General features: G+C 43.9%; 1 protein-coding gene across 4 annotated transcripts in view; it reads left to right on the forward strand.

Annotated features, from left to right (window-relative positions):
- DGKI (diacylglycerol kinase iota) overlaps positions 1 to 14,824 on the forward strand; it is a 230,121-nt gene that overhangs the window by 203,880 nt on the left and 11,417 nt on the right. For all 4 annotated transcript variants that reach the window (XM_076340326.1, XM_076340343.1, XM_076340353.1 and 1 more), the window contains 4 exons: positions 1,718 to 1,755; positions 3,850 to 3,970; positions 11,605 to 11,641; positions 13,523 to 13,622. In XM_076340326.1, the coding sequence (XP_076196441.1) occupies positions 1,718 to 1,755; positions 3,850 to 3,970; positions 11,605 to 11,641; positions 13,523 to 13,622 (296 nt within the window). The remainder of the gene's footprint in view (positions 1 to 1,717; positions 1,756 to 3,849; positions 3,971 to 11,604; positions 11,642 to 13,522; positions 13,623 to 14,824) is intronic.

A 14,824-nucleotide genomic window follows, 5' to 3' on the forward strand; every position in this document is an offset into this window, starting at 1 on the left:
GCCAAGACCAGAAAGCCATGCACAACCCCAGGTGTTTTCAAGGAAAGGGTCATTTGAGTTGTCTTTGCACGCCCTTCTTCTGCAGTGTTTAGCCTGGATGTGTTGTTTCTAAGCCGTAACAAGCTCCTCATGGAATTCACACTGTGCAGGTTCCTGTGTGTTATTTTTCAGAGGCAAGGCTGTACTATGGTTTTCTTTCCCCTTTGTTCCTCCCTACATGAGTTTTTGGCATCTTCATCGAGGATGGTACTTGAGCAAATGCTTAACTTGATTGCGCTGCCTAGACTCGAAGATAGAAATGGGCTTAGGCACTCTTGAAAAAGTATGAACTGAGGCAGATGTTTAATGCTTTCTAAGATACAAACCAAGTAAGTGCTTTCTCAGAAAGATTATTCATAATTGTTTTTTACTATATATATCATGATAGGGAGAAGGAGGAAAAAAGGAGGAAATAGCCGCATAGCAGTAGATTTCTAGCAGCTTCTCATGTTTGTGGTTACTTGTCACCACGGTGTTTTTAGCTGAATGCAGCCTTATACATAGGGCAGTACAGAGTACCAGGCTTTTGCCTTCCTCCTTCTTTTTAACGGGCGTGGGGCAGACAGTAGCGGCTAGTGAGCAGCTCCTGGCTCTGTGCACAGCTATGTCCTGCCTTGCTATGAGCCTTTGTTCACTTTGCCTCTCTTTGTCTCTCTTTCCTTCTGTGTCTGTTTAAATTAGAAAGGCTAAAAAGGTGGGGACTGGCTCCTGCTCTGTGTTTGATCCTGCCTGCCAAACCTGGAGGACTTGCTGCCCACTGGCATGTCAAAATGTTTTTGTAATACAAAAAAATTATTAAGAAACTTCTATTTTGCCACCTAATCATCTGCACCTTGAGATTCTCAGTGTATTTGAGACTGACTGACCACTCCACCATCAGTATGAATAAAGCCTGAGAGGTCTGAGGATGCTTTCAGGTTCTCTGTGTTTGACATTCATAGAATCATAGAATCATTAAGGTTGGAAAAGACCTCTAAGATCATCGAGTCCAACCGTCAACCCAACACCACCATGCCCACTAAACCATGTCCCTAAGCACCGCATCTACATGTCTTTTAAATACTTCCAGGGATGGTGACTCAACCACTTCCCTGGGCAGCCTGTTCCAACGTTTAACCACTCTTTCAGTAAAGAAATTTTTCCTCACGTCCAATCTAAACCTCCCCTGGCGCAACTTGAGGCCATTTCCTCTTGTCCTATCGCTAGTTACTTGGGAGAAGAGACCGACACCCACCTCGCTACAACCTCCTTTCAGGTAGTTGTAGAGCACGATGAGGTCTCCCCTCAGCCTCCTTTTCTCCAGGCTATTGACATTCTCCAGGCTCTCAGACACTGATGGTCTTCAGTGAAGGCTCAGGTGCCAGAGACTTGGGCCTACCCTGTGGACGCTGTTGAAAGGTCCCTGAAGTGTCTCAAGGCAAAAATTCAGATAGAAGCATGCAGTTCCAGGGCAGCATTGGAAACACTGGCTTGATGTCCCTACAGCTTTCGTGCAACATGGGCGCTCTTCCATTTGCCTGCCAGTGCAGGGTTTGCATTGGTTTTGATAGTATATGAGAATGCAAGTGGATTGAGGCATTGGTCTTAGTTTGCACATACTGTGAGCTATGTTCTCAGCTGTGAGGCTATATGCATAATGCTTTCTGCCTGACATTAGTTTTCTGTTTGTCTTTTCCAGCACTTCTACAGGCAGTCATAGCTGGTGATCTGCTGAAGGTAAGTACAGAGCACTGAGTGTCCACTTTTTCACAGCTTTTTGCAGGTCTGATATTCTGTAAATTTTATCACACCTCTGCTCAAAACATAAATAGACTGCTGTAGGGACTGCTGGCAAGTGCCATTTTACAGCCTTTCCAGGAAACCCTGAATATTAGGGGAACATATCAATCAGGTGAGATGTGAAATTCGAGTGAATAGGATCTGGTGTTAGACAGCACCTTTCAGCCCAGGATTCATAGCGCGCTGCACAGAGCAATGTGTCAGTTACTAACAGGGAAATTACTATACTGGCAAATGCAACACTGAACAGCAGGGTAGTTCTGACACAGCCTTACACAGTAAAGGATATTTTATGGCAGTGAGGTTGGTGGCCAAGCCCCTAGAGTTGCTAAAGACTTCTTAACTTCTACCTAGGCAACCACCAGACCAGGTAGAACAAACCTCAGCTTGTTTTATCATCTGATGGATGTCTCAAAACATGTAGTGTCTTGGTATTGTTAGTTATTGGGAGGAAAAGGCACCAATGTTTTGTGCCCAAAGTCTGAAGTTCCATGTCTGACAGTTATTCAGGCTGTGTTTTTCAGTAGCCAAGTTAGGATTTGAAAACACGCCCTTGAATTTGGGTGAGGACTGTGATTAATGATTGCAATTTTATCTGCGAGAAGCCAAGCTTGGAGCCATTTTAAAAATGGCAGTACTGTTAGGCCAACTCTTTGCCTGCATGTGCCCCTTCTATACCTCCACCCCTGTGCTTGTGGCTGCAGCATCTAGGGAGCAGCCCTTCAAGCAGCAGTCATAAAAATATTGTCCCCTTTCAGCTTCTTGAAAACTTTTTGCCTGAGTTTGCTTTGACAGGGAAACTTCTTGCCTTCTTCACATGTACTGCATCATAAATGATGCTGTCGTGGTTTAACCTCAGTCGGCAACTGAGCACCACACAGCTGCTCACTCACTCCCCCTTGCCTCCAGTGGGATGGGGGAGAGAATCTGAAGAGCAAAAGTGAGAAAACTTATGAGTTGAGATAAAAACAGTTTAATAATTGAAATAAAATAAAATCCTAATAGTAATAATAAGAAGAAGAATATACGAAACAAGTGATGCACAATGCAATTGCTCACCACCTGCTGACCGATGCCCAGCCAGTCCCCGAGCAGCAGCCCCCCGCCAGCTTTCCCCAGTTTATGTACTGAGCGTGACATCACATGGTATGGAATGTCCATTTGGCCAGTTTGGCTGTGCCCCCTCCCAGCTTCTTGTGCACCTCCAGCCTTCTCAGTTGGTAGAGCATGGGAAGCTGCAAAGTCCTTGACTAGTGTAAGCACTGCTTAGCCACAACTAAAACATCGGTGTGTTATCAACTTTGTTCTCGTCCTAAATCCAAAACACAGCACTGTTCCAGCTACTAGGGAGAAAATTAACTCTATCCCAGCCGAAACCAGGACAGATGCCCCACTGTCACAATCCTCTCCCTCTTTTCTGCAGTGATCTGCACTGCAATCCCCCCCGCCAGAGTTTGCAGCATTTCTGAGACCTGGCCGGTTGCTGTTTCCTGCCCGTTCTTACCCCGCATAGTGCTTCCCCCTCTGCCACTCCTGGGTAGGGGGCAGAGAGTGAGAAGGGAGATCTGGGGCAGCTGAACCCCACCTCCCTGCAGATTTTTGTGTTGGAGTTTTCTGGTTTAGTCAGAAAGTGTTTGTTTCCTGTGCTGAGGAAAAATTGGAATATTCAGTAGAGAAGCCAGAATCTTCTATCAAATACATATATTTTAAAATATCCCAACAGCTTCACCAGAAGTGGTTTGCAAGCATTGCTAGCAAGCAACAATTCATCACCGGTACAGTAGCAATGTCTCATTGTTTAGGAAATACAAACTGCTTTTCTTAACCCATATAATTGTTAATACTTCTAGTTTCAGGTATTTTTTCATTGGGGCCTCAAAGCTGGCTTTAAAGTAATATTTTATTTCATTTTATTCCATTTTTGTACTGATCTCCTATGAAAATTAGTAAATAATTTGCCTGCATATTTGTTTTTCTGCTCCTACCATCTTATCCCTCTGTGTGTTTTGTTTTGTTTTGTTTTTTTTCCAGTTCATAGAATGCTGTAAAAAAGGAGCCAATTTGTTAATCCAAGGACCTGATCACTGCTCCTTGTTGCACCATGCTGCCAAGACTGGGCACGGCGAGATTGTGAAATACATCCTGGAGCATGGTGAGTCACAGTGGGCAAAGCCACAGGGAGCTGTACTTCAGCCAAGTGTCAGTCAGGTAAAACACACTGTGCGGCTGGAAGTGCCCTCACTCATCTGTCGTCACCCTCAGCAAAATGTCCACCTGCAGCATGTGTGAGCAGGAGGCTAGGAATGTGGTAGCAATGACAGTGATAGCTCCTGATAAAGGGAAAGTGTGGAAACAAAAATAAAGATGGCTTTTGAGGAGGATGGATGTTTTCACAGTTGCATCAGCTGGGGGGCTGTGAAGAAGCAGTGTGATGCTCTAGTTAGAACCCCTGGCACAGGAATCCTGTAAACTAATTTGTTTTTCAATTAGAGCATATGTTGTAGAAAGCATCTGATCTCCATTAAAACATTTACAGCGATGGAGGGCCCATCCAACCATTGGTATTATTTCAGTATTTAATAACACACTGGTTAGCAATCTGTGCATTTATTTCTAGACTGGATTTGCCTAGCTTCCCTTCCAACCTTCCAATATTGTGTCTCTGTTAGATTCAAGACTACACGATAACAAAAATTTATGATCTCCATTTTATGTTTAAATTTATAGGCTGTGATCATGCCATTTCCCTTTTTTCCTTTCAACTCTTTATCTTTGTCAGTAACAGGACTGCAGGCATGCTTACACAGGCTATGCAGCAGTTTGTGTGTGTACATACGTTTGAGGCAGTCACATTTAGGAGTTTCTGCCTGTTGAACTACTGTAATCTTGTTCATGGGTTGCTGGAGAGTGGTACAGTAATATCGTCACTGCTCTGCACGCAGAGCTAAAGTCCCAGTGATCAGCCTCCTGCACTGTAGGAAACGTTTTCTAGTCCTTTAAGCATTCTTGTAACTCTTCTCTGATCCCTCTTCAAAATATCAATGGCTATTTTGACTTCTGGATGTCAAAATCAACTATATTATTTCAGCAGCAGTGTTAGCACTAAACACAGAGACTGCCTCTGGCAATTGGAATAAGTGTTAGCTAATGCTCGAAAGTTACTGCAGAAATTGTACGGAGAGAAGAAAAAAGTACAACTCATAGGAAAGGAAGAGGCAATAATCCATCTGTTAACATTTGTGTTAATTGGGGTGGGATTTAGCTCGAGCTTGACTCCTAAATTTAGGTGTTTACATATAGGTGTCATATAATCTATGGGTCTAAGTTCCTGTACTGTCAACAGGAACTTAGACTGTTCAACTGACTCAATTAATTTGCTCCTGTATGACTGAGGTACTAGAGGAGACCTGTCCTCTTTCAGTGGCAGATGGAAATGAGGAGGGCATCTTTAATAGCAGCAGACTTCTAGCATGACTAGCTCAAGGGAGACCCTAATCAAAGTAGTCATTGCAGCCCAGCAAGCGATTCAGCTGACAGTTACCTGTGCGCTTCATTCATTTAGCTAAACATAACTACCCAGTGTCATTTGTCCTTAGATATCCAGGACACCTGCATGGGTCTACAAGATAACATAAGGCCTGTAGGAGACCCATACTGGACTGGCCCATACTGGACATACAGGAGACCAAGCAAGCATCCCTGTCATTCCAAATGCATCCCAAGACCTGCCCGTAGGCATATCGAATGGCACAAAATAGCTGTGTGTGGGCAACTGAACTGTGCCCCAGATACCTGACTGAAGGGGTCTGAATTGCTACTGTACTCTTTTATGTAGAGATACCTTCACGTGGGTAGCTAAGTGTAGTTGGCCTTATATCCAAATATTGGCTAGTTTTCTCCCCGATTGTAACAAGTCTTACCAGTGCTAACTCTACCTCCTATTTAACTTCTCTGGATTATCTCATTAGTCACATTGCATATACACGCCTCTGAATTCTGTCGACAGACATAATTTCACTTATTTTTCTTACTGCCTCTGGTCTCTTCTCACAGTGCACATGACCTGTGCCAATTCACTGTCATGGTTGCCTCTCCGGGATTTTTCTTAGGCACATATACCTTAACTTACAGTCTGAGCCAGTTACACTTCCTTTGGTGAAGGTTTAAAATGAGATCATTTAAGCTGGTAAGGATGTGAGCAGGGAATCCATGGGAATTTTTGAAGTGAATAGAGAAATGTGAGGGATTACGGACTGTTAGACAAAGACAAACCAGAAGGTTGAGCAAATGTCAGCTCAGTTCCTCTCTCCCCCCTTTATCCCCAAGGATGTCAGGAAGCTTTTGCAGCTTTCCAGACATATGTCCTCTGGGCTTCTCCAAATGCATTGTTTGTTTAACATTCTCTGGGGATCAGAGAGTGCATGGGACAGTGCTCTAATAGGGGCTTCCTCTCTTCTCCCACCAAGCAATTAATGAAACTCATTTCTACCCTGGGCACTTCTCAGTCACAAATGAGCTCTCTTGCTGAATCATCATCATCATAATGTCCTTGTTTTTCTGTTGCGTTCTCTGGCATCTGGCATCTTCTCAACATTAATTAGTGTATAAGACCCAATCCAACGCTACCAATATCTGAGGCTTTGCCTGTATCTAGCTTCTCATTTCTGCTGATATCCACCCTTGATAAAAATGGGTCTTACTCCTGTTCTAGCAATTACCTCTGCCCAGCCATACTTCCTCTGTAGTTTGTCTGCTTCCCATACATGGCTGGAGATAGTTAATATTTCCAAGAATTCCACTGCAAAATACCCTCCAGCACACAGCACAGAAAACCTGTTATTAATCACACAGGGAAAATCTTCTGAATATCTTTAAAAAACAACAACAAAACCCACCATACCAGGAATTTTAACTGCGTAGTGCGAAACGAGTGGGGTGAATCGAACATGATGCAGGAGTTGGGGAATCCCCCCCTGCCCATAGCACTGGGATTATGAAGGAGAGAAAATGGTGTAGTGATGCTGTGACTGTCCTTTATAGAGATGGCTTTATGCTTTCTGCAAACATGCAGAGGACATTAATGCAAGAGGTTATTCTGTGATCTTGATCAGAATGATTTCAGATGTTAAGGGGAGGAAAATAACCCTTATTAAATTAGAAAAAGCAGAGATGAGTCACACAAGGAGACTGCTGTGCAGTATTGCCAGATACTTAGCAGTGGACTAGCACAAGCCTGGAATAGCAGCTGAAGCACCAATGTAGTAGGTGTCAGAACAACAGCTGCTTACTGCTGCAGAAACAGTTGTGTTGGCTGCTGTTCCTGCAAAACAGTTTCTCTCTATCCCCTGTGCAGGAAGGGCAGATACACAGACCTATATGTTGTTCAAGACTGCCTTCCTAAATCACGGGTCTTTTGCTTGTAGTAGGAGGGTCACCTTTTAAGATCTGTCTGTAGCCGGGCTAAGGAACACTTAGCTTGAAACTGAGGGCCAAACTCAGTAGGTATCAGAACCACATCTGTTTATTGCTTCAGTCAGCAACTGTCTCACACCCTAATGCGTACATATTAGGGAAGAGTTAACTGTTTACTTGCTTAACACAAACAGAATTAGGGAAGACTTAAGAAGCTCCATTAGAAAAAGGACCTCCTAAATCATCAGCTGTATTTGGAATCAGACTTGGGTTGGAGTCTTTATCTGGCATTTCTGAACTATTTATAATTTTAACCAGTATACAAGACATTCCAAGGTTTGCCTTCTCCTTGTCTTCTCCTCTTCTCTAGAGGCTCAAAAGACAAACAAGAATTCTGTAGTTCATCTAGAGTATTTTAATTTTAAACAGAAGAGAGGAAAGAGGTTTACAGTTGCCTTAGGAGTTTGTGGTGGGAACTTCTGATGGAATGGTCAGTCAGTAGAGCATCCCATCCTGAACATATCTGTGACCTCAAACCTCGATGTCCTTGCTCCATTATGTAGCATCCTCTGGTAAAAAAGGTGATGGTTTCATTACTCTTAGCACTGCAAAGTCAACAGTGAAGAGCAATCAGTGAGTTTGGATTTGCATCCTGACCAGATTTAGGAGTTCCAAAGAAGGCTTTTGGAAAGCAAATTTTGCCTTGAGAGAGATGTATGTCAGGGACAAAGTTTGAATAGCCATCAGAAAGCAACACTGAAGGAGAGTGAGTTTGCCTGACATATGCTAGTATGTCTAGATTTGCAGAATGTTTTAGGGTAGTGGACATTTGTGAGGGGCCTAAGCAGAAAACAGCTTAGTTTTTGTAGAAGACACAAGGTATAAAATAGTCTATTTTAATTTGCAAGTTTACCAAACTTAAGGTCAACGTGGCTGGGAGACTGTTACGATGGAAGGCATGCTCCCATAACCTGACTACCCTCTATGTTACAGTGGAAATTCTGAGCTAAAAGATACTAGCAGTAAAAACCAGACACTGTTAATCTTCACATTGGGTAAAAATGAAGAGTGTGGAGTTGGGGGAAGGCTTGAAATAGGTCTGTCTTAGTAGATACTATTCTTTTAAAAATATTTCCTCTTTGAAGGTAAGGAAACAAATCCAGTTTTGTCCCCCACATAACAACCTCAGTCAAGTTATTAGACAAAGAGAGTTTAGACAGATAAACACCCAGAAACGCTGATAATGTCTGACGTTACTGCTTAAAGCAATACCCTTCTTCCCCAGTTCTGTGAAGGACTGGCAGGGGTTAATAGCTGTATGTCTCCTGTGGGTAGCTGTAACCACATCCATTGGAGAGGGCAGGGTGTGCTGCCGGCCTGGAGGCCTTTCGGACTGCATGGTGCTGTATATTTTGGAAATGCCTCTGAAATATGGTCATTTAGTGTCTCTTTTATGTTGTAGTGAGCTCAGCTAAAGGGCAGCTGCTCTTGAGCATCTCCTTCCCTTCCCTTCCCTCCTCCCGTCCCCAGCTCAGGCTGCTTTGCCTCCTGAGAAACTGGAGAGGGGCTTTGGTGGAGTGAAAGTGGGCAGAAGGAGAGAAGGAAAAAAGTTAATAATTCTACACAGACAGTCTATCGGAGATGTTAAGGAAAGAAAGTGATCTCAGCTGGGCTTCCCCTCAGTGCGTCATGCTTTTCAGCTCCTTTCATGCGAACTTATCCCCCCCCATCCCCCTCCCATCTCCATCCTGCCATTCTTTAGCCCCCGAGTTGTTCTCTCTCTTTCTCTCTCTTTTTTTTACTCCCTCCACCTCTCCACACATTTCTATCTTTTGTTTTTATTCCCCCCCCCTGCTGTTTTCCTTGATAGAAATCTCACTCATGCATTTCCCTTCCGGATTTCTATTGGGTTATTTTGTCCTCTCTCTCTCTGCGCCTTGGTCCCCTTTTCTTTCGCTGCCTCTTGTCCTGGAGTAAAACAGCTGCCTCCCCGCTGGGTCAGGATGACAGTGCCGTTAGCTTTCCCAGTGCCAGCCCTTCCCACATCTGTGCAGCTTTTGTCCCAGGGCAGAGGGGGATTTGGAATGGTCGGTTGGCAGCGCCAGGGAGACTGATGTAAAAATGAGGTCCAAAAAAGAGGGGAAAGGGAATTAGGAGGAGGGCGTGAGATGGTTTAAGAGAAGCACAAGTGAAAATAAAATAAAGAAGTAAAGGGCACAGCTCAGGCTGTGTGTGAGTTGGGACATTCCAGCTTCAGAGACAGGCCAGAAAGAATGAAACGAATGAATCCTGGTACCACGTTGTGCTGCTAATCGATTAACCCCAATATCTGGCCCTTACGTATGATGAGGATGGAGTTGGGGCACTCCCATGAAATGCTTTATTTGGGACAGTATCTGGGAGAACACCCTTTGCACACAGGGAGGATGTACGTGGCACCTCCTCAGGTCTGTACTCACAGGCTGCCTTGCTCAGTCCTCAGCACTCAGCTCCTCTGTCCTAGCCTTGCTGTTTCTTCCTACTTAAGACTGGTTTTCCTTCACCCTTGGCTTCCCATCTCCCCAGACCCCCTCTGCCCCAGCTTCTCCTCCCTCTCAGGTCATATTCTTCTAACTTCTCACCATCCTTCCTCCTAATATTTTAACACCTTTTTCCGTTCTCCTCCACTTACCAGGGCAAGTACCTCTATGCCCAATGCAGCCAGCCCAGTCACCCTGTTCTACCTTTGCATCACAACCTTTCTTGTGCCATCCATGAACAGAAATAATAGTTTACTTGGCAGTGTCTTTTCTAACACACTGCAGGCCATTCCTGGTTACCTATCACTGGGATGTGGCATTGCAGCAAGCCATGGAGAATTGCCTCTGTTTTTGAGATAACATGATTTTCTTTTCTCCTGGGAGATGTAAGGGAGTCTTTTTGTTCACCTCTTTTTTTTTTTTTCTTTTTAGTTTCTCAGGCATTATTTTTCTTTCCTCTCAATGAGGGTCCCTGCTTAGCCCCCTGTATCCTTCTTCATACTTATGGGAGCTCAGAGGTCTTGAGTGATTCTTCTTTTTGATGGGGAGGATTGAACACATAACTGCCAAGTGAGGAGATGATGTGTGGCGGTAGAGTCAGGGTGCTGTGCTTTAAAAATTGACAGTGGCTAATGAGTTTGGAGAACTGCCGTGACAGGTATGCAATGCCCTGTGCACTGGGGACTAAGCATGATACTTTTTTGACCACCCCTTTCTCATGATGACAGAAGATGAAGTGAAGGAGCTACCTGCAGGTCCTGAAGCTGAGGCAGCCGGCTGCCCCGATGATACTGCATGTGTATGTTGTAAAAGGAGTGAGGGAGAGCCAGGCTGCTCTGATCCATTTTGACACATACTTAGAGTGAAAGGAGTGTAGAGAGGTTGTGTGTAGGCCTTAGTAAGCAAGTAGTGTGAAATTCCTCAGTTTCAGGTGAGATTTGCTGTAAGCTCTTGAGGACTCTTGAATTTCAAAGTCAAAGTGTGCTGGAGAGAAATATTCATGCACAGGAAGGAAAATTCCTGTAAAGTTTCACTGTTCCCCTTGCTAACTGTCCCATACCATCTGGCACTATGCTCCAGAGCAGCGGAGACAAGAATAATAAGCCAGACTGCAAAGGGAAAAGTTTTTCTCATTTCAAATGCTATCCAGATCCTAGCCTTTCCATATCACTGTAATTCAGTGATGGAATTTGCTGCTATAAACATCTTCCTGTAATGAATATCAAGGACAAAAGAACATTAGCATAAATGCATTATTTTGTCCCACTTAACAAAAATCTTTTCTGTTTTTCTTAATCTTACTTTCCTGATCATTGCTAACCAGTAGCGTACAGGATTTGCATATCAATATAAAGACCGCTGGGAATATTCCACCCCGATCTACATTCTGCATAACGCTATTAAATAGAGTAGCACAGGGATGTCATTCAGAATGGAATTTGGCTAATTTCAACTTCCTAATGACATTTTCCCTCTAGTACTAACAATAGATTTTAACTTGCAATATATCAGGGTTTCTAGTGTATCAGCATTTTCAATGCATTGTACTTATGTGAACCACTTAATTGAGCAAGGTGAAGAGAGAGAAAATAAACTCCATGAATATTCATTCCCAGTATAATTTAGAGGCTGCTACTCCCGGGTGCTGACACTCCAGCAGGGACTCTGCGTTCAGAATTTTGCTAGTGCAAGGGCTTGCACAAGCAAATATTACCTTGAAGGTTGGCATATTTGTGCAAATTGGGCTTTCAGTTGGCTTGTTTTACATATTTGCACAGGGAATCTTCTCCTGGTAGTCATACTCTTCCAGTCATGCAGACAAATGTTATATGACATACCTGACTCTCTTTTGCAGGTCCATCTGAATTACTGGACATGACAGACAGTGAAACGTAAGTACAACCTACCCTGCCCTTCCCATTATGTGCATTAACCTAGCAGACTTCTCTTGTTTTTCAAGTGCAAACTTTCAAATAAAAAAGCTTGTAAAATGGCACATCTTTTAAAAAACAAAAAAGCAAACAAAAGTCCCCCCAAACCCAAACAACTACCTCATTTGTGGTTTTCTGGCCTAAAACAAATGTTTCTTGAACTCCAAAAAGGACTTCCTCTCTATTGCTTCCTATGCCTCCTTAATCTTTCTAGAAGAATACAAGTCCTGCATTGTGCTTTGATGTTTCCAGACTCCAGTTACTGAGGAAGCAACCTGAAGGGTAAATTCCAGAAATCAGGAAATTACTTTTCTTGCTCTACGGCTTTTCTTCAGTGCCTTCTTTATTCATCCAGAGTGCTCTGCCTTAGCTGTCCCAAGTGGCCACAACCTGTGCAGTCGAAGATTTATCTCGAGTAGTTAGAACCTCGATCGCCTCTGTTATTACGAAAAAAAAGACTTTACTTTCCAATTCCCAACTGCTCTACATCTTGTTGTATAATCAAGGTGTCACAAATAGTATATAAGGGAAGCATGAATAATCCTGGGAAGTATATGGAATATATGGGAAGCAAAAGAAACCTTTCTCATAGTGGTTAAACCTACCGTTCCTCATCCCACAGTGCCCTCCTCTGCTAACTGAGAACACCAGAAAGGTTCTGCACAAGGTGCATGTGTGCAGTCCAGGAGTGATGGAGTATGGATGGATTGCCTGTTTCTCTTCAAGCAGTAGCATAGCACAGCCACTGAAATAAAGTGCAAGTGAACATGGCTATGAGGGCTTCCCTTTGCAAAGGTCCCTCTACCACTAACTCTTGAAAATGGGAGGTTCGAGCTGTAACTGGCAGCATGAATTTGTCTTTTGATCCTCAGGGGGAAATCAGATAGTATCCCATTCTGAATCTAGTTCTCATGCAGCAGAGACAGATTCATTACAAGGTTGCCTATTAGTATTTCAACTTGCCCTGTCATGGACTGAGGCTGAAATTCCTTTATGTTCTCTCACTTTCTGGGTAAGTAGGTGCAAGATTTGTCCTACTACATGTATTTCTTGTCATTTGTTATTTTGGAGGTTATGTAATGGCCCTACTCATTGGACACTAGTATTAAGGACACCTTTTCAACCCCCTCAAAGCATACTTTCCTCCTCTTCCTAGGCAAATCTAGATAGATTTCTTTAACCTCGGTACTACAGTCAGTCTCAGAATCCTGTTACATGTAGCCCCATTCTGAGTGAGGAACTCTGCAATAAATCTGCTCCCACTACACAGCCTTCACTTTTGAAAAGCATGTGTTCAAGCTTCCCCAGTAGCTCACCAGTCCGGCAGTGGAAAACAAAAACACAGCTCTTGCTCTCATACATCCAAGAGAGCAAGGTATCAGAACCAGGGCAGCAAGTGCACCAGTCGTGACTTTGATGGGTAGGATTTTTCTAGGATGTGTCCAAGAATGAGGTTGAGGAAAGAAACTGCAGGAAGAAACAAACACTGTTGCTGTTTTGCCTGCTGTGAAATAAGAAGGTGGCTAGTTTGCCTTTGCAGCAGTTAGCAGAACTGGTGGTTGGATGGAAACATGACATTCAGTCCTTTGAATGGATAAAACCTGTGCATGTTTGTTTCCCACCCCTCAGAAGTTCTTCATCTGCTATTTGTGCATTGCAGGCTTTCCTACTGAATCAAAGGATGTAGATGCTAAGGGAGAGAGTGCACATGTCTACCTCTGCCAGCAAGAGGGAACCTCGCAGAAATACAGCATCCTTCTCTGTCTGTCCTCTGCACCTCATACTTCGTAAATGTACATTGGTGTGATGTCTCTCACTGCTGGTTTCTGTACTTTGGTCTAGGGGTGAGACAGCGTTACATAAGGCAGCCTGCCAGCGCCATCGTGCCGTTTGCCAGCTCCTGGTGGATGCGGGAGCCTCTCTGAGAAAGACAGACTCCAAGGTAACCCAGCCCTGTCAAACAGTTATAAAATACGGCCGCCAAGCGAGACCGATCAGCATCCGTCCCTGCTGTGTGCATGATTGAGGCTTCCTCGTGTGTGCCAAGAGCAGCCCTTTTTAAACAAGCTATTTTTATTTAGAAAACTGTATTGATTTAAACAAGTACAAGAGACTTCAGTCCCCAACATGGGTCATCTTCACCATAGTGAGAGCCTGGCCTCAAACTATTCGGTGTGTTGGGTGTGAATGAGGCATCTCCACGGCACAGCATCCTCCTCCTCCTGTGTGGTCAAAAGAGAGGCCTGTGGGCAAGGACCACCTGGGGGAGCCTTGGTTTGTGATTGCATAGCATCTGTGAGGCTTGATTATTGTGGCTGATTTGCTTTGTGAGGATGGCTAACCATTTTCTTTTGCCCTCGCTTGCCCCTGTGCTCACTGATGTGACACTAACCACAACCCTCTCTCGGTGTACGCTTGGCTGAGAAAGAAGTCTGGGCAAAATTAAACTCTAGGAATATTCTGTCAATACAACAATCCGATCACTTGGGAACATGGTCCAGAAGCTGCCCCTCTGGCATTTCTGAACATAAGCATCCTGTGGTCAGCAGCTGAGAGGTGGTTGGATCTCTGGGTTCCAGAGTCAGAAGCACCTTCACTGCAGCAAGACAATTAAAAACACTTCCTACCGTGTAATGCTGCATGGGGTAGCCTATAAGGGGGAGAGAGATCATATCTTTTTCAGGTGAGAGTACTGTACATTGCAAAAGATAATTTCTGCAACAGCTGAAATCCAGACAAGTGGCTTCTGACTTGTTAATCTTCATCTGCCCAGAAATCCAAGGATCAGGAGTGTTTTTGTGGAGATACATTAACGTGTTTCCAATATTTTTTCACAGTTTAGGATTAAGACTTGGTCCAATTTAACTTAAGGTAGCTCAGATAGCGGAGTAGCAAATTGATGCACTGAAAAATGATTTGTACTTGAGATAGAATGAGACACATTGAACTCATCTCAAATGTTGGGTGTCTCTCTGCACATCCTTAGCAAAGTGTGTAGTCTGTGAAGTGCACTTTTCAATTGTTAGCTACAGTACTGTGCGTCATATTCATTCCCATAGGGACTGTAGCCCTAAAATGAAAAATCAGTTCCTTCCAGCGTGTGAGCCCTTCTGTGTGATGTATCAAATAGCATGTCCTTGCAGA

Source organism: Aptenodytes patagonicus, chromosome 1, assembly GCF_965638725.1.
Source record: "Aptenodytes patagonicus chromosome 1, bAptPat1.pri.cur, whole genome shotgun sequence".
Classification (NCBI taxonomy): domain Eukaryota; kingdom Metazoa; phylum Chordata; class Aves; order Sphenisciformes; family Spheniscidae; genus Aptenodytes; species Aptenodytes patagonicus.